At 35.2% G+C, this 20,580-nt stretch overlaps 1 protein-coding gene across 1 annotated transcript; it reads left to right on the top strand.

Annotated features, from left to right (window-relative positions):
• The first annotated feature begins 2,909 nt into the window (after positions 1-2,909).
• On the top strand, positions 2,910-3,876 carry LOC149225912 (major strawberry allergen Fra a 1.06-like). Its single transcript, XM_089377334.1, has 2 exons — positions 2,910-3,166; positions 3,331-3,876. The coding sequence occupies exons 1-2, from the start codon at positions 2,983-2,985 to the stop codon at positions 3,630-3,632; spliced, it is 486 nt and encodes a 161-aa protein (XP_089233460.1). The 5' UTR covers positions 2,910-2,982; the 3' UTR covers positions 3,633-3,876.
• The last annotated feature ends 16,704 nt before the right edge of the window (positions 3,877-20,580 follow it).

The raw sequence follows: 20,580 nt of genomic DNA, 5'->3' as shown, positions 1-20,580 counted from the left end.
TTGCATCAATTTTATGAATATAGATGTATTACAATTGCTTTACACAACAGTGCACAACCTATAAGTGAATAACCTATCTCTCTTCTCACTAAGAAGCTCAAACCCAAATTTTTTCAATTTATGCCTCTATTTGAGCCCCTATTTCCTTGTGCAATACCTTGAGAAATTAGGCCCCTATTATTTAGGTTTTTCTCCAAAATGGATTGCTCAATTCCTAAGGTTGATCATGTGACTGCATGCAACACTTGTATGCTCAAGACTAGTCTACAACTAATGTTACACAACCTTGGAATATCCACCATAGTTTGGGAACTTGAATTATTTGCATGCACTAGCTAGTTTGGGTTGATTGATTAACTAGATGACCACTGCATTTAACTGAAGTCCCACTGCACAACTAGCTTTCCACTAGTTCCTCTAACAGTTAGAACTAGCTTAACTGAAAACAGCTTGAGATAATTGATTTTAATTGCTACAAATTAGTAATCACACATGCTTAACTGAACTCTAACTACTCCAACTCAAATTTATTGGGTAAAATGGGTGACACAAACCTTGTAATACAAGGTAATTGCATCCAAATTGTCCGTTGATGTGGAAATTCAAATTTTCTCAATTTAATCAAGGCAAAATCAAATTGATAATTTCTTGTTGCATTTTTCAACAATCCTTGAGGTGAATCTAATCCATGTTGCCAATCTAGCACAACAATGTGTTAATAATAAAAACCAACGCATATAAGTAACGTTCAAAATAAATAAAACAATGAAAAAACACATATTAAAACACAATCGATGGAGACCCTCAAAAGTACTCCAACTATGTTACCACCTATTAATGTTCATCGAAAGTACCTCCATTACTCCTCTCATGATGCACACCTCTGTTTTCGGCCTCCATCGCCCTAAATCCCATTAGTTGTTGTCAACCTCCATCGCTTTACTTCCCGAAGAACCCAACAATAGCGTAAAGGCGAACCCCCAATCTTTGCCTTTTTTACTAGGGCGTCATATTGAAAATTTTAAGACAACATATTTATTTTGTCTTAAAATTCCCCTCCATGTAGTAGTGTCGAATGTAACGACATACAAGTTGTCTTTAATTGTATCGACAGAGATCGAAGGGACAAAAGAGTAATTAATGTTTGGGAAATCTTGTTAGGGAATTTTTTCATGTTCTTTAGAGTCGGCTACCGCCACAAAACAAAGATCCCAACAAGCCATTGTCTTTATATAAGATAACATGAATTGAAAATGAAATAGTAGCGTAGCCCGCAAGCTCACGACTTAGGGTGCACTATGAGAGTCAATTTTGTAGTTGTTAGATAATATTTTCTTAAATTGATATGTTTTTGTCTTAATTGTTAATTGTCTTAAATGCGTTTTAAGTGGCCATTATCTTAAAATATTTTTGTCTCAATATATTTTTGTCTTAAATATAAAGTTTCGTCTTAAAATATTTTTTGTGTTGTTTTTATTAAATTTAAAATATATTTATATTAAAATATTTTTGTCGCAAATTATTTTTATCTTAAAACAACTCAATTGATATTAAATTTTAATATAAACTCATTAAAATAAAAAATAACTTTTTAATACAAAAATTTTCCTCGTTTTAAAAAAATATCTTAAAAATACCCTTGGTGTAATAGCCCTGGGTGTAATAGTGTCGAGGGAATCATAGAGGCACGTGTGGGGATATATATGGGCCTTTGGCACATCAACTTTGCCATATGCAGTGCAGCGTTCGACATTTTGGGAGGAATGTTGAGGGGGGAGAATGTAAATGGCAGAAGAGAATGGGAGCGACAGGTCGAATCGGCGTAATAGGTGGCTAAATCTCTTGAAAGGGACTGGAAACCACGTTTTGAAAAAAATATTAAATCACAATTTGCAGCATGCCGATCCGCATGAAATCTCATCCGTCGTATCACTTTTAAAGTAAAAAATTATTAAATCATAATGTGCAAGATGCCAATCGCATCAAAACTAATCCCTCCATATAGATATACACAAACGAATTTTCGTTTATTCTTTTTCTGTCCATTTAATAAAAAAATCAAAATTCTGGAAGCCGAATTCCAAAAGACCATGCATATCATGACGCTACGTAAATAGTATTTTTTTGATACGGAAGGATTATTTGGAAATATTTGCTCTTTTCAACGTAAAGGAATATATATATATATATGGTCTTTTCAACGTAAGGAATATATATATATATATATATATTCACGGAAAAATCTTCTTCAAATCTCTGCATTTCACCGTAGGGATGGCACGTCGTTGGTGAACGTAGAAGACATTGAAAGCCATCTATGGCGGCTTTCACATTTTGGTAATTCTTCTAGATAAACCGCGATGGCCTATGGGCTAACGACACTGACCGACAAAAACACGGTGGTCCGTAAGGTTGGAAACGTTATTCATTCGATCCCTTAACGTGTTTGACACGAAAGGATCAGGTTGTAAATAAAAAACAAACCAATTATCCATTTCATGTCTTATCTTGTTATCTGATCGTATCAGCCTTTGCCATGAATCATCTCTGCAAGTGGGAACCGGAACCTGGACAATTAGATGAGAAGAGAATTAACAAATCACAACGTGGACTAAAAGCCTCCACCCATCTCTCTGTTTTTTAATTTCAGGACAGACAGCGGGGTCCGGACTTCGCTGTCCTTTAGGACCTTTCGAAACCAGGCATGGAGCTGGGTATTGGTCGGCCACAAATGCCAAGGGTTCAATAAGAAGAATAGATAGTTGGCATTGTGTACGGCCATCAGTCACTCCAAATAACAAGTAGTCACATGCAAGTGGCTTCTCGTGCCATCCCTATGAGCTCTCTTTAATGCAAGATATTTTAAAGGTGTGTAAATGACTCCTATAAATACCGCCTCGTCTAGTGCAGATAAGAGCAAGGATTCTTCGTTTTGTGCAATAATATTGAAGAAATAACTATTGTGTTGCGAGAGAGTTGAAGATGGTGTCAGGGACTTCAACAACGGAAGATGTGGTTCAAGTGGAGGCAAGGAGGTTGTGGAACGCCACAACGAAAGACAGCCACAACTTCTTGCCAAAGGTTTTGCCCGAAGTTTTCACTTCTGTGACCTTACTTCAAGGAGATGGAGGCGTGGGCACCGTCAAGCATATCATCTTCACCCCTGGTATAACTCCCATAAATTCCTCTCTTGATCACATATCATCGTTAACATCATTATACTTCCACTTCTATTTATTTCGCCGCTTGAATTAGCGTAGCAGATGCAGATGGGGTTGAGTATTATTTTATTATTTAACACTTCCAAGGTTTTTCGCTTTCCTGTCACAGGTAAGAGGGATTACAGCTTCATCAAGGAGCGAGTGGATGAACTTGACGAGCAGAATTTTGTGTATAAGTATTCAGTGATCGAAGGAGGACCGCTGGGGAACAAACTGAGCTCTGCGTGCTTTGTGGTCAAATTGGTTCCTAGGAAAGAAGGGGGATGCGTAGCGAGCTGGACCTGTAACTACGAAACTCTTCCTGGTGTTCAACCTGACGAAGGAAAAATGAAAGAATTAAAGGAAGATAGCCTTGTCATGTTGAGGAAAGTGGAGAAGTATCTTCTCTCCAATCCCAACTTATACTGCTAAATATAGTTATCTCTATATATGTTTACCTATGCATAAATAGTCTAGACTCTAGAGCCGCACGTTCACCGTGCAAAATAAAGGAGAGTCACGATATGACTCCCATTGTCATCGTCATCGTCGTTTAGGGGCTGTAGGATGCCTTTGTCATGTGTGCGCCTGCGATCGTATCTTTTATCGTCACGTCATTATGTGTACTTCCGTGAATTCAAATCAATGTCAATGTTCGTTCAGTGTTATGTGTTCAGAGCGAGTTCGTCTCCTTTTTATTTACTTTTCAAATTACAACGACAGCAATCCCATTTTATACGATAAATGGGTTTTTCCCGTTACAAATGAGATAAGATTGTTAAAATCTTTAGTTTCATATCTACTTTCCATTATCCAATACTATGACATGAATTACAACTATGGAAGAATTGATCTACAATTTTATTAGTAGGGGATATCCATTTAATTATATATATATATATATATATATATATATATATATATATATTTTAAATTACCAATTTTTTTTTATTATCGATTTAAAGTTAAAATGGATTTAAGTGTATGGAATATAAATTTAAGATATTTATATATATTTTTAATATTTTCCATCTTTTTGAAAACTTGATTAAGAAAGATTTTAAAATGAATCTATATTATATAATTAATATTATACTACATTATCTCTTTGTATATATTTTTATTATATTGAACAAAACATCATTCAAATGTTTTAACTATAGGATTTTTTTTTTTTTTTTTCTTTTTAAGGAGATTTTCAATTAGTGTATATTTTTATTTATCACCACATTGAAATATATTTAATTATTATTTTTTTAAATGATATATGTTAACTTCATATTAAAAATTAAATGAATTATACTTTTCCATCATTTATATATAATCTAAATAATAATTTATTTTTTAACTTTCAATTGATTTTCCTTTGTCTATGTGTATAAAGTAGATATAAAATTATTTTACTTAAAATGGGCATTGAAATGTTTTATTTAGCAAGTTCAATGGAGGGGGTTCCACTGGAAGAGTCTAAGCCATGCCTCAAGCCATTATATTACTAGGACTCAAAAATTGTAGTGGGTTATATTTGGAAATGATCCATTAAGTCTAAGATGAAATTGAGTGCCATCTTCAACATAATCACATATTTTTTTTAGAAGTTTAGGGAATGCAACAATCACCATATCCTAAGACAAAATAACTCCTGTAATCATTCACAAAACATGTAAGTCGGTTTTGAGCCTAGTTTGTTGTTAATTAATCAAGATTTCCCTTCTAACCAACACCATGAAGGTTTCCATGGTAGAAAAGTGTTTGAATTTAGTTTCATACTGTCAAATCACAAATGTTATGAGTGGAAAGCTTGGTAACCTCACGTGGGGGGGAGGGGGTGCTGGGGTTGAGGCTCGAAAACATTTCATTGCTCTTTTCATCGAAGATGACTTGCCTAACTGCAAGATTAGGCATTTGTAATTGGTTTTTGGAATCCATAATTATTCTGGGAGGGGGGATCAATCAATATAGTGACAACTTGTACTTATTAAAGCTAGTCAAACACCATAAAAGATCAATATCATAAGCTAAACAAGTAACAAAACATATATGTAGAAACATTGAAATTATGTTTCTCATCACTTAGTTCACCATGTGATCATCGGTACTTAGGTACCTTCTACCACAGGATCTTCACTCAATGATCATATGAAATATCATGTGCGTTTGTGGCATACTAAACAATACCCTTAATTTGACTACATATTGGAAAATACCTCTAAAAATCACATTATTTAACACCCTGCTAATAAGAATTCAATACACCTTTCCAATTTAAAAAACTACTACTTTCATTGGATATTGTAGGTATCCATTTTTTCATTAATATTTTCATACCCATTTATATTTTTTATTATTTTTGAGCTTCATTTTTATATATACTAATATAAAAACCTTTTACCACCTATAATATGCTCAATACATTAAGTATTTTTTTCCTCAATATGTATCCCCCAATATGAACCCACGTGGTATTGTATTTCTCCTCTAGTGAAGCCCCTATGCCTTCTGCATAATCTCGTGCCAGATCTTTACATGGATAATAACCCCCTCACTCCCCTACTCACATTGTATAGGGAAAGGTTCATATGTGATGTATGCGTGTACATTCTTCTTTTGAGGCCACTTCATTATGCATAGATATTGAAATTATAACAAAAAAAGGAGGGGGAGGATAGAAACATCCTTCCACGACATGCATTGAAAGGTACAAGGAGAAAATGAGAAAGAGGAAAAAATACCATTCTACATGGTTGGCCCTAGCAGACCTCCTAAGCTCACATGAGTTACTTCTTTGTCATAATATTTTTTTCTTTACTTTACCTAGACATATTATAGACAATGATATTATCATGTTGACATATTTTGATGACATTATTGCTAATGGGAGACATAACGGTTATTTCACTTGCTTGTTTATATATAGTGAGGGATATTGGGATGCGTCATATGCGTGATTTCTATGGTGATGATATTCTTGATGGTTTCATATTTACAAATGGTTTATTTCATGGGATTTAGAAGGTTTAATGAAAATATTTCATGGACATAATTTGAGACCTTACATAATTCTTAGCTAAACAATTGAAGAAAAACTAATGATGGTGACCATGGTAATAAGATATAGCTCTGCAATAACTCATATTGGTTTTAGGAACATTTTTGTCATCCCCAACACATCGCTACTGATTTGATATGAGTTTTCTAGATTGCGACACCTAGATTATAGGTTTGATAATGTTGTCAAGCACTTCGTATTCACCTAAATACAAAGGAATGTTGCAGCCACTTGAGATGGCTTCCCTAGAGTTATCACTGCAATAGGAACTCAAAATCCATATTGGCCTTTGTTGAAAAATCATCACGATATAACCCCTAGCTTTCGTCTGCCTAGGCATATTATGTGTTATCCTCTCTGTACTAGCATTTAGTTAATTGGAATCGAAGGAAAACAATCAAAGAAAAGTCCAGTTGCTTGATTTAAAGGAGGGTTCAGATGAATTTAAAGATCTATCAAATAATGGAGATTTTGTGGTTGTTTCGGCCTTTGGATGTCACACATAGCAATGACAGTTAGGGATCACAAGGATTATCGGGTTGGGTGGACTTATTTTACTTCAAAACCAAATTTTGCAACTCATAATGTTAAATATCCCCGGTTTCCCTAAACTATGATATGATGACGACGCTATTTATAATTCCAAAGGGCTCTAATGGAAATTTTGGCTGGTTTGGAAAGTTAGTTGTGAGAGGTCAAAAACATGTGTGCAAGATGGGATCTTTATTTAGGCTCGATATGAAGGTCATGTATAATCTGTCTAGATCTCAAATAGGGGATAACCTGGAAGATCTGGTAGATCAACGGAGATTTCTTCTATAGCAAGATCATTCTTTCATCCAAGTTGAGTCCATTTCCCTAGTTCTTAAGAACTTCACAATGTTTATGAGGTGAATCTCAAGAGGTTCCTTTTGTATGTATTTCAAAGCCACAAATATTGTATCTTTACTCACATACATAATTCAGGATTAGATGGAAAATCCCTCTAGCAATATTCAACTATTACATATAGGAAGGAATCTATAAGAAATCAAATTTCTTAGCGAGTGGGGCATGGCTAAGGATGCATCAATTCAACTTGTTTCAAGATTAAATGGTGTAGCCAAATGTTGGGGTGCATCCTCGTCCTCCCAAACCAAATCATTTAGCGATACCTTAAATGTAGGACTTTCAACTCTGAATCCCAAAGACCTCTCACGAAAAGCATTCATTATAGGTCAATAAGTATGCATTTCAACTCTTGAAGTGGATAATATTATACCCAACTTGTCATCTACAGATTATGAACGACGGACAATTATTTGTCTTTTTCATGGATTTTGGCCATCAACATCTGTATTACAAGAATGGGTGCATTAGAATTAGCCCCATAATAAGAATATGTATTTTTGTTTGGAAGGATAATTTGTGGTTTGCTTCAAAAATTTAGAGGTCAGACAAAAGGTTTTTGATCAGGGACCCTAGTTTTGGGTCTAATTGTACCTCTCATTTACCATAGTTTCCTGATTTTAATCCTCTTTCCATGACATCTGTAGCCAATCTAGTCTAGGTAAGGCTTCGGTCTATAGCCTGTCCATTCATTTGATACACCCAAACATCTTATATGATTTAGGAAACTTACTACGATGCTTCACTAAGATAGAAACTTAAAGGCTTGTGAAAGGAGATATCACATTTTCTCACATGTGTTGAACTAGATCTCAGTAAAGGACTTCCCGATAAAATCCTCCTCAAGTGGAGGGGTAGGATTTATTTGCAACTGGTGTACTATGAAAACATTACTTTCTGCTACAAGAAATGTAAACATCTCAGTCATCTTCAGAATGTGTGGAACTTTTCTCAAGGACATCGTACCCATGTGGACCATAAAGAAAGTAGTTATGGATGGAAAGATCCAAAATTTGAAAGGATTTAAAAATTATTTGGCTCACAAGTAAGTTATCATGTAGTAACAAAAGACCCCTATTGCTAAATATATTTCTTTAGACTCGACTAGGCCACATGTAGAGCCTTTTAATTCCTTAGTTGAGGAAGCCCACCCTTCGACTGCAAATGAAAGAGACTTAGCCATAATCTTGGCTTCGATAATGAGTGGGCACAATTGTTTCTATGAATAAGATCACTTGGATAGTGATAATGAAACAAAAAATATTGCTGAACCTTTGGTAAGGGAATTGTCGCAAGGAAATGCAACATTTTCTCCTCTATATTTGTTCTTGAGAACTCTTCGGAATAGATTGACGCCCATAAGAGAAAAGGAAAAGAGGAAAAATCTATGACCAATCTTCGGCTCTAAAATTAGGACTGTAGTAAATGTATTTTCTTGTACTATGATTATCTATGATGGATAGAATGATGTGACTTGCTATTTTGAGGTAATGCAAATTAATTTACAAAAAAAAATCAATGACCCCACTTACAAATATAAGTTTAATTAATTAAAGAACCACTTCTAAATGCCTTCTCTCGAATTAAAAAGAACATGAGTTTAATGTAATGAAAATATTAATTATAAAATAGCTTTTCCCTCCAACTATCAAAAACGAATATAAAATGAAGCAAAAGGCGCAGAAGGAGGGATGGAAAATAAGAATGAGGAGAGATATGCATAAGTTTTAAATTTTTCACTTTTCCTGTGATAAATTTATTCTTGAGTGAAAGGGCTTACCCATTTTGGTGACAACATACATCTTTCAAGGAGTCACAAGAATAAATTGAGCTTATTAATTTATAGTCATCTCATTAAGATTTTTGTTTATTTCATGTATTATTTTGTTCTATTAGAAAATTTGATAATTGTTATATCAATGCTAACTCATGCACTTTTCATAGAACATATTGATGATTCAATCTTATTGAAAGAGTATAAGTTTCCCATCCACATTTCCTCACTTGATTTTTGACATTCAAGTGTCTATATATCAGTCTTTTTACACATAAGACATTTTATAATTGATTTATGTTCTAGATTCTTGTAGGAATCATCCAAAACAAAATGTTACACTCATATTTACATTAATTAAATAAACATTCAATAACCTATATCTTTTGTATATATCTCCAAAAATATTCTTTATATTATTAAATTTTACGAGAATATTTTCCGACATTTGAGGTTGAAACTTTCAGTCATCTTATGTCATATTTTGAGACATACTTGTGTGGTATTACGAATAAGAGAGTATGATCACAAAATATGCCCATAATTCCATTTATTAGTTTGTCTCTGATTTCTCCAAATTTTTATTTATTTACATTGCATATTGTACATGTTGTTGATATTATCTATTTTTCATTTATTCCTTTGATGTAAATAGTTTTCTTTTATTTTAGTGTAAAAATATGTTCTATATACTTTAATTGTAACCAAATACATGGAATTAATCCCCGAGCACATTTCCATTCCCACGGTATGATATTTAAGGAAGTTGGCAGCAAAGCATACTGTAGTGGCCAATCTAGGGTGCTAGATTAGACTAGATTTAATATCAACCAAGGTAGGTAAACTTAGAGGCATGTGTCTAAAGTCTATAGACCTAAAGGGATCTCATCTACCTAACTAAGTGTTTACTGTGACAGGCTACAACACTCCTTTACAGGAGATTGAAATATGTTTCCTCTCACACCTTAACACTCACATCATCTAATTTATCTAACTATTCTAAAGAAACAACGTGTTGCTAGACTGAGTTTTCAACCCTTTTACAAGGATATTATCCACAAAAGCTCTTTCCAGCTAACACACTAAGCATTCATGAAAATCAAAAACTCTTTTAAGCACACTGACATTTTAAATGCATGAAAACAGAGTCCACAGAGATACTTCAAAATCTAATGATCGATCAAATCTTTTATAAGATATTGTTCAATGATCTAGCAATCGAATTCTCAAGCTATCACCATGAATATTATTTGCAAGAACTTCTAATCAAATCAATAAACTCACAGGCAAGAAAATAACATTAAACGCTATTCACACTATTCAGATTCGAAAACTCTATGGAAATGAAAATAAAAGTATACCAATTTCCACGTAGGGCTTGTCCACCTTCAATGGCACACTTAAGAAACTTCAAGCGATGAGAATGTTAATGCATAAGCACTGTAAGGGTAAAGCGATTACTGTAATTAAGTTCTGGAAGTTGAAATCACATGCAAGAGCAATATTCTGGAAACAATACACCGAATAATAATCATTCTGGACAATACAATACGCAGTCTTTTATCTGCTTGTCTCCTATCCTATGTTCACTAACTTTCCCTCTAAATCGAATGTACATAAATTATGCAGATGTTTCTGCTTTTACAAAAGAGTGATTTTTGTCTTTTCTAATCTTCACTAATTTCCAAAGCAAAACAAAATCAGTTAGGGAAACTCTGGCTTTTTGCTGCCTTTGTGACCAAAACAGCTGGGTTTGACCAGCATTGACCATGTATCCAGGAGCTTTAGATTCACTGTTGAATAGATCTTTCACCATGTATGTACATTCCAGGTCACGTTCCTATCCTTTGTTTTGATTTTCCTGCCATGCCACATGTCACATCATAACCATTTACAGGAAGTCATGACATCCTGTAATTTTTTGTTGAAAATTCCTAATTTTTAACATAAAAATTCACAAATTAAATTTAATGTAAATTAACAACTATAATGCTTTGATTAATCAATTTCAATGGACTATGAGGGTTTTATGGGAGAAAAAGATAGAAAAATGATGGATTTCTAGAAGAAAAGGATGGCAATGAAATGGTACCAACATCTCCCCCAAGCTCAATGATTTAGCATGTCCTTATGCTAATCCTGATGTGCTCCCTTTATACTCTGTTCCTGCCTGTGCCTCTACCGCTTGTAACAATGCATCTATATTCTCCTAAGCTTGGGCATTCTTCTGAACGTGGAGCTCATGTTTCAAATTCTTGTATTTCTCTTTGAGAGATTTCTTTTGAGTATACCATTTGGTTGCCCACTTGCAAATGTCGATTTGTTCAGCCTTGAGTTCTTTGATTTGCTCCTTCAGCTTCTCATTTTTCTATTGAGTCTCCTTGTTCTGAGCTCTCAACATTTCATTCTCCTTCTTGATGACCTTCTCTAGCATGTTGGCCTCCATCAATTCTTCTTTTAGCTTTTCAATTTGTTTTTCTAACCTCCTTTGTTTCTTGTTTGCAGGTGCTAGCTCTTTCCCTTGTCCATTGTTACTCTCAACTTCCATCTCGACTTCTGGTCCTGGCTGTGAATGAGAACTGCTCTCAATGTCCATCGGTGCATGTGCATTTGACTCTGGTTGATCTTCTTGTGTTTGGGTCTTTTGTATTCTCCTTGATCTTCTTGTATATGTAGTGAAAATTTTGTCTTGCTCAATTTTCTAGGCAGCTTCTTGCCTCATCTTTCTTGTCCTTACACTACTGTTGTGTGGAGGAAAATTGCTTGACTTGCGCACAGGGATTTGCTCATCAATATCAAGCATAAATTCTGAGTGCTCTTGCTGTTCCTGTTCATCTTCTCCATCTTTGATTTGATTAGCAACCAAAAATTCCTTCCATGTTTTTCCCCTCCTCTGCACTTCAAATTCAATTAAAATTTTGATCAACCCAAAATGACATAAACTCTTATCCTCATTACCATTTCGTTTTTGAATGGTCTTTGCCATTTTAGTCAAACTCTGTAAGAGGAAGTAAGGTAAACTGATGGTGCATTGCCCTTTTAAGTGCAACAGGAGTTTAATGTGATATAGATAGACTATGCTGTAACAACCTTCACACGTAATAAATTTCTGAATAATGTACACCATTTCATCCCATGGGTGCATCAACCAGCTTCTAGGGACACCCTTTTTCTAGTTGACAGAGGAAACCCTTAACCTAGACATGCATTGAGTTCATGATTTTTCCTTAAATTGTTTTGTTTCGAAATATTTTTCTCCTTTTGGACTGATTCCCAAGGTTTGTGCTATGGTATCCTCTGAAATCCTAAAAGAGAAGTTTCCTATCAATGCTTTCTCTCCATTAAATATAAATTCAAACTGCTTGGTTACTTCTTCATTGTTCCCATTAAACTTCTCTAGGAAGGATAACCATTGTTTTTCCCTTAAAATTGTAATATAGTCATCATGATATTGGGAACTATCAAATGCCGTAGGCTCTTCTCTATTGGTAATTTTGACAAAGAAACTCTTGTTCTAACCCTTTTTGTTTATGCTTAATAATTCAACAAGGGTCTCTTGATTTGTTACCTTTGTTTTGCGCTCCACTCAACCGACCTGGTAGTGCCCTCTGTTCTCGGGGCCTCCTTCTTCAATGACTTGGGCCAGCAACCAGATTAATTTCCTCGGATTATGGCGGAGGTAGAAACTCGTGGTGAGCCCAATTACTATGCTCTCCCTTTTTAACACCTGTTGTTCTCGGCCTTCTTTGAAATCACAGAGTTTGAAATTACTAGTATGGTAACACCCTTTTTATGAACTGAGAATGAAATGAAACTTAACAACCAACCTTACCCAATTTACTATAATGATAATGCAGAGCACATTCATATCACAAAGACAGAGGAGCTGTACTGGTTTGCATAGGTACAATCATGAGAACGCCGTAGACATATAAGGAGCACTGGAGTGATGATAACGGATAGTTGTTGCATGAGTCGACTTGGGTCAAACGATCACTTTATAACTTGGCCGATTCAAAAAAAAAGAATGAAATCGTTTAACACTTGGTTCTCCAATGATTCACCACTTGTCCATTACTTGTTGGTACTTGGCCGATTAAGAAGATGATGGATCGATGATAAGGTCTGATGGCCGATTCAAGAATGAGGAGTTAATGACAAGGTTTGAAGGGTGGTGTAGGAGAAGATTTAAAAAAATCGTAGGAGGAATATGGCGATAGGCTAGAGTGTGTTGGGAAATGATAGTAGTTAGGAATGTTACAAGGGTGATGGTTATCGGGGTGTTTTTGAAATTGATCATAAGCAATCATAATCATCATATTTAACACTAAAATAATTCAAGAATTTTAAATGTAAAAAATAAAAATTACAACAATACATTACACTTTGTTGGTTGACCAAAAGTTGAGTTGGCATGCACAGGTAGGACTGATCTTCATTACAGGTAGTACTGATCTTTACTATAGGTAGGACTGATCTTTACTACAGGTAGGACTGATCTTCACTATCCATAACAGGTCCCTTTTGAGATGAAATTAGATATAATAGGTCCCTCTGAGATCTGAAGAATGTTTGTGCAGCTTCTTTGAAATCTGAAGAACTATGTGTGTGTAGCTTCCTTGATCTTTGGTGTTGATGTAGGCTTGATGATAAGAAACCTTTAAAACTCTGTTGAAACTTTGTTGAAGTAGCCTGATGTAGCAGTCTTTAACAGGTCCCTTTAATGTTTGTTGAACACATCCCTCTAATATTAGTGCTGGTAACATAGTCTTTTGAACAGGTCCCACTGCATATTGCTTGAACAGGTCCCTCTGAGTAGAACAAAGACAAAAACAACTTCTTTATTGAAATACTGAAGTGCTGAAACAAACTCTTTGAAAATTTACAATGAGGAGATGAGATAAGGAAAACAAAAATGCTGATGCTTCTCCCCCACTAAAGCTTTGACTTGTCCTCAAGTCATTATTGAAGCGATGAACCAAATAGTAAACAAATAGAACAAGGAATTCTTACCAGCCAAAGAATTAGTTTTCAAGTAAGAATTCTGGGTTAGAGTGTGCCAGAGTCTGGTTTTCACATCTAAACCATTATATATATATTTATTTATATATATATATATATATATATATTATTTTTTTAATTTTTAATTTTTTAAATTGAAATGAAATGAACTAAGGTAGAGATATCACAGTTGAAGGCTGCAATATCTCAACCTCCCTTTGCTGAGATACAGTTTGAAGAAAATCCTCCTTGCTGATGGGCTTATGGTAGAGTTTCAACCGATGGCCATTGACAAGAAAGGGGTGGCCTTCTCCATCAAAGGTAATAAGCTTGACTGATCCATTTTCATAAACTTGAACTATTTCATATGGGCCCATCCAATGTGTGGTAAATTTGGCTTTATGATCTCTGAATTTAGAGTCAAAGAGTAAAGCCCAGCCTCCTTCTTTGAACTGTTTCTTCTTGATGTGTGCATCATGCCACTGCTTCCTTTGTTTCTACATTAGGAGTGTTGTCTCCTCTGCTTGCTGCCTCATTTCATCTAACTGGTTCAATTGCTGAATCCTCTCTTATTGGGCTTCATTGAGATCAATTCCCAAATCTGCAGCCATCTTATAAGTGTGTATTTGAAATTCAATAGGAACCATTACCTCTTTGCCATACACCAACTGATACGATGTAAATCCTGTAGTGTTCTTCCACGTGATTCTATAAGCCCAGAGTGCATCTTTGAGCTTCTCTTCCCAATTCTTTTTGTTCATTGCTACGGTCTTAGTGATAATTCCTTCCAATGTTTTATTTGTGGATTCCACCTGCCATTGGCCCGTGGATAGTAAGGTGTACTTTTTCTGTGCTTGATTTGATATTTTTATGTGATGTCTTTAACTAGCTTTGAAGTAAACTGAGTACCTTGATCTGTCACTATCTCCCTTGGTACTCCATACCTTACAAAAATTTATTCAAAAAGGAAGTTTACCACTGTTTGTTCAGTTTCTCGGACTAGTGCTTTGCCATTTTGTCACGTAATCAGTACATACTAAGATGTAATTTTTACCTTTGGAAGTTGGATTTATGGGTCCTATGAAATCGAGAGCCCATTTTTCAAATGGCTCTAAGTGTACTTGAGGCTGAAGTGGCATTTCATCTGTAGCTGTTGGCCTACCCATTCTTTGACAGCTATCACAACTCTTCATATACTTCTTGGAATCCTTAAAAATAGATGGCTAGTAATATCCAAGACTAAGAATCTTGAATGTTGTTCTTTTAGCTGCAAAATGCCCACCACACAGTTCATCATGGCAAGATTTTAAAATATCAATTATTTCATCATTTCTTACACATCGTCTAATAATCATATCATAACCAGTGTAAAATAAATCTCCATTAACCCATGAGTATCGAGCACTTTGTTTGATTAGCCTCTTCTTTTCCTTTAGAGTAAAATATGGAGGTGTTCTTCCTGTGGACAAATAGTTGGCCAAGTCAGCATACCAAGGATTCACTATTGAAATTGCAAATAAATTTTCATCTGGAAAAGAATCTTCAACCGGAACAACCTCACCTAGATTTTGCAGTCTAGAAAGAAAATCTGCCACTTGATTCTCTTTACCTGGTCTATCTAACACTGTGATATTAAATTCATGTAATAATAACAACCATCTGGTAACTCTACCATTAGTTACTGGTTTATTCATTAAATACTTAATGGCAGAATGGTCAGTATGTACAAAAACCTCATAACCAGTTATATAATGTCAGAATTTATTCACAGCATGTATGATTACAAGAATTTATTTTTCAGTGATTGTGTAGTTTAATTCTGTAGGTGTTGGATTTTTACTAATGCAATAGATGGCATAATGAAAAGACTCCTCTTTTTGGCCTAATGAGGCACCTACTGCAGTATCAGATGCATCTGTAAAGATGTGAAATGGTAGGTTCCAGTTAGATCCTTTTAAGACTGGTGTGGTTGATAACTTTTCTTTGAGTGTTTCAAATGCTTGCTGACAATTCTCATTCCAGTTGAAAGGTGTATCTTTTGCTAGAAGTTTAAACAGAGGTGAAGCTATTTTACTAAAATGTTCAATAAACCTTTTGTATCTATACCCAAGGAAACTTCTTACCTCTTTTTGAGTCTTCGGAATTGGCAAATTGACAATGATCTGGATTTTTGATGGATCAACTTTAATGCCTTGAGAAGAAATATAGTGGCCTAATACTATCCCTTCATTTAACATCATAAAACACTTTTCATTGCTCAGGGATAGATTAGCTTCAATACATCTCTTCAAAACTTTTTCAAGATTCTCTAATGCATGCTCAAATGAATTACCATACACTAAAAAATCATCCATGTAAACTTCAACACAATCATGAACTAAATCAGCAAAAATAGCTAATACAGCTCTCTGAAATGTAGCTGGAGCATTGCAAAGTCCAAATGGTAAAACATTATAAGCATAAGTGCCCCAAGGACAACTAAGATTGGTTTTCTCCTGGCCCTCTAAGGCTATCCTGCTCTGGTTGTAGCCACTGAAACCATCAAGAAAAGAGAATGATGATTTCCCAGCGAATGTGTCTAGCACTTGGTCAATAAATGGTAGTGGGAAATAATCTTTGAGGGTTGCTTTGTTCAATTGTCTGTAATCAACACAAATCCTCCACTTACCATTTTTCTTTGGCACTACTACCAATGGGGATACCCACTAACTGTCAGAGATAGGATAGATAAAATTGACTTTCAACAGTTTTTGTAATTCCTCTCTAACAATATCCTGAAGCATGGGATTCATTCGTCTCTGCGGTTGCCTCACTGGTTTGATATTACTATCCGTATAAATATGGTGAGTGCATGTTTCAGGGTGAATTCCGTGCATATCAGTGTAGTCCCAAGCAAATGCTTTTTGGTATTTTCTCAATAATTGAATCAATTTTTCCTCCTGAGATGAGTCTAGGTGAGTGCTAATATTCAAAGTTTTTCCTGGACTAATCTCTATGGTCTTGCTCTATGTGTTTGTGATAGATTGGATAGGAAAAATGTTCTGAAATGTTGTTTGCAAGGAATGAATAGTGCATGTTTCCTGAAAATTTTGTGCCAAAGTTCATCTGCAGCATGGTATTGGTCATTTCTCAAATCTTCAGAAACATGAGGTTGAGAAAGGAACAATTCTACCAGATCATCATTATTATGTTCTTGAAAATCATAAATTTGGTTGATGCTGAAAACAGATTGAACTTCTTCCTTGTCATTGTATTTATCGTCAAGCCATAAATTGTGTGCTACTGTTGGTGATTGTGCTGATGGGTAAAGAGTGAGTTGTTTTCTTTCAGTTCCTCGTGAAATAATCATATTACCCGATCTACATCCTATAAATGCATCAGTAGTTGCTAACCATGGTCTACCAAGGATGATAGGGTGTCCTCCTAAATTGGATTTTGGCTGAAGAACTAAAATGTCCACTGGATACTCCCAAGAGTCCAGTGAAACAATTATGTCCTCCAAAATCCCTTCAGGAATCACTTTAGACCTATCAGCGAGTTCGAGAACAATTGTTGTGTGCTGCAAGTTTGTAAGCTGGAGTGTTTTCATTGTTTCAAGAGTCATCACATTTATTGCGGCCCCAAGGTCAATTAAGGTGTTTGGAATATGTATGTTGTTAATGATTGTAGTGACTCTAGGAATACCAGGATCAACATACTTTTGCATTGAAATGGTGTTTGTCATAAGGCCAGCTAAATGTCCAATAACATGAATAGTTTGTGGATCAATTCTTTTCCTAGTAGGTTTTTTAAGGCACAGTTCTTTGATGGCTTTAGTATATATGGGAATGTATTTTATGGCTTGTAGTAGTGGAATTTTTATATAAACATTCTTTAGCTCATCTAAAACATCAAACTATGGTATAGACATGGGAAGTTTTGTTTGGACCAATCTGTCTGGAAAAGGTGGTGGAGGCAACGGTTGCATTTCTTTATTTTTGATGTCATCATTTTGTTTCCTTTGAATTGGAGTTTCATTTTCATTTTCTTCGTTTTCTTCTTGTTTATCAGCTGTTGGAGATTGTTTGTGAAGTATCTTACCAGACCTCAAATTGATATTTTACAAGGGTAATGTGGGATATGATGGTCCCTCATCTACATTATAAGTTGGTCTCTCTGCTCTGTTATTTGGATTTGGTACAGGTTGAGCAGTGATTTGCGTAGGTCTAGGAGGTTGTTGGTTAGATTGAAGTTGTAATTGTGGTGGATTTATTGGTGGAGGAGCAGGTAATGCTTGTTGAGTGGGTTGGGGTTGATGTGGGTAAACAACTTGCTGCTGAGGATATTGCTGATATGGTTGAGGATATGGCGAATATGGCTGATGATATTGTTGATATGATTGTGAATATGGTTGTTATGGTTGAGTATATGGTTGATATTGTTGAGAGTATTGCTAAGATGGTCTCCATTGTTGTTGTGCGTAATTTTGGTGCTGCCATGGCATGGGTACATTCCATGAATTTTGAGCATACATCTGATCATGTGCAGGAAATTGCAAATTCTGGTTTGGGAACATACCTTGAGGTGTAGGTTTTGGCTGCCATGGTCTCTTTGCGCCCATGAAATACACATTTTCCATATCTCTGTTAGCTGCCACATTACAATTATGCAAAATCTTGACTTTAGAGCAATGAAATATATCATGATTTTCAGTACAAAAGGCACAAACTTGAACGTTTTCTAATGGGCAGTCTTTTAAGGCATGTTTCTTTCGGCATTTTGGACAAAAGACAGCCATCATTTGATCTTCCTCTTCTTGTCTTTTCTTAGCTTTGAGAGTGTCAATTTGAGTTCCTAAGGTACTCAATAGATCTGTTTTGAATTCCTCTAACAAATTTCCTATTTCAGCTCTTGTGACACTTGCTGAAGCAGATTTTGTGGCTTTGGATGATATGGTTCTTTTTCCAATTCTGACTTTGCTCCTAGAATACTTTTCACATAACTCAGCAATTTCTTCAAAAGGTAAAGTGGAAATATCACCTTTGCCCATCAAATTAATATCATCTAAGTATTCCTCTCGAATGCCCTTCAAAAATATTGTTCGAATCAGATCAAAAGGCATGGTTCTGTGTTTTGATTTTTGTAAATTGTAAGCAAACTGTTCTAAGTACTCCTCTAAATTTTCATCCTCTTGTTGATTCATCCTAAAGATATCATCTTTGGAATCTTTCGATCTACAATAAGGTTGATATTTCTTTATGAATATTATTCTCATGCCATCCCAATTAGTTATTGCATGTTCACCAAGCCCCATGAACCATCTTAATGCTGATGCTTTTAATGTTGCTGGGAAGAGTCTAAGCCTATGGGCATCATCTGTGTAACCATATGTTCGACATACAATGTCAAACTCAAACAAGAATGAATCTGGGTCTTCTGAAGCCATGCCATAAAAGTTTGGTAGCACAGATGGAGGTATGTTTTTCATTTTTATTTCGTCATCCTCTTCTGGTTCTTGAATAGGAAATTTAAAGGTTGACTCTTCCTCCTCTCTTCGACCTTGATTCGGTGGTCCTCTTGCTCATCCATCTCCTTCCTCAACCATTTTGATAGGTTCCTCTATTGATTTAATTTCTTGTTCAGTGTCACTTGTTTCAAAGAGAAGTTCAAGGAAAGATTGTTGAGTTCCTGTGCTACTTTCTCTTTTTATAGAGGATTCAGGGAAATGTTTCTTCTGTGATTCGTGTGCTAATAGAATTTGCCGCTCGATGAGTGTGAGTCTTTGCCCTGATTTCTGTTTATCCTCTAATGTTTGTATGGTAACTTTCCCAGCTGGTATTGTGTGTTCAACTTTTCCTAAAGGGTTTGCTCCTAGGGGTGAATTAGTTTTTGGATGGGGGGTTTTTATGAATCTACATTTATTATCTCTAGATCTAGACATAAGTAAACATGACTTCTAAAATGATGAATTAAAATTAAATCTATGTTTTTGCTTGTTTTTGTTTATTTTATTTTTATTTTTATTTTGTTTTTAGAAATCCTCTAGCTACACCTCCCCGGCAACAACGCCAAAAATGTAGTGGCCAATCTAGGGTGCTAGATTAGACTAGATTTAATATCAACCAAGGTAGGTAAACTTAGAGGCACGTGTCTAAAGTCTATAGACCTAAAGGGATCTCATCTACCGAACTAAGTGTTTACTGTGACAGGCTACATCACTCCTTTACAGGAGATTGAAATATGTTTCCTCTCACACCTAACACTCAGATCATCTAATTTATCTAACTGTTCTAAAGAAACAACGTGTTGCTAGACTAAGTTTTCAACCCTCTTACAAGGATATTATCCACAAAAGCTCTTTCCAGCTAACACACTAAGCATTCATGAAAATCAAAAGCTCTTTTAAGCACACTGAAATTTTAAATGCATGAAAACAGAGTCCACAGAGATACTTCAAAATCTAATGATTGATCAAATCTTTTACAAGATATTGTTCAATGCTCTAGCAATCGGATTCTCAAGCTATCACCATGAATATTATTTGTAAGAACTTCTAATCAAATCAATAAACTCAGAGGCAAGAAAATAACATTAAACTCTATTCACATTATTCAGATTTGAAAACGCTATGGAAATGAAAATAAAAGTAGACCAATTTCCACGTAGGGCCCGTCCACGCTTCAATGGCA

Source organism: Pinus tabuliformis, chromosome J, assembly GCF_031772625.1.
Source record: "Pinus tabuliformis cultivar Carrire ecotype Pingquan chromosome J, CPIR1, whole genome shotgun sequence".
Taxonomy (NCBI): Eukaryota; Viridiplantae; Streptophyta; class Pinopsida; order Pinales; family Pinaceae; genus Pinus; species Pinus tabuliformis.
This window is presented reverse-complemented; position numbering and strand designations above follow the sequence as displayed.

Bases quoted from the DNA above. Each gene is read 5' to 3' on its own strand.
- LOC149225912 (XM_089377334.1), top strand. From the start codon at position 2,983: ATGGTGTCAGGGACTTCAACAACGGAAGATGTGGTTCAAGTGGAGGCA. The intron at 3,167-3,330 runs GTATAACTCCCA...TTCCTGTCACAG, and splicing joins GCATATCATCTTCACCCCTG to GTAAGAGGGATTACAGCTTC.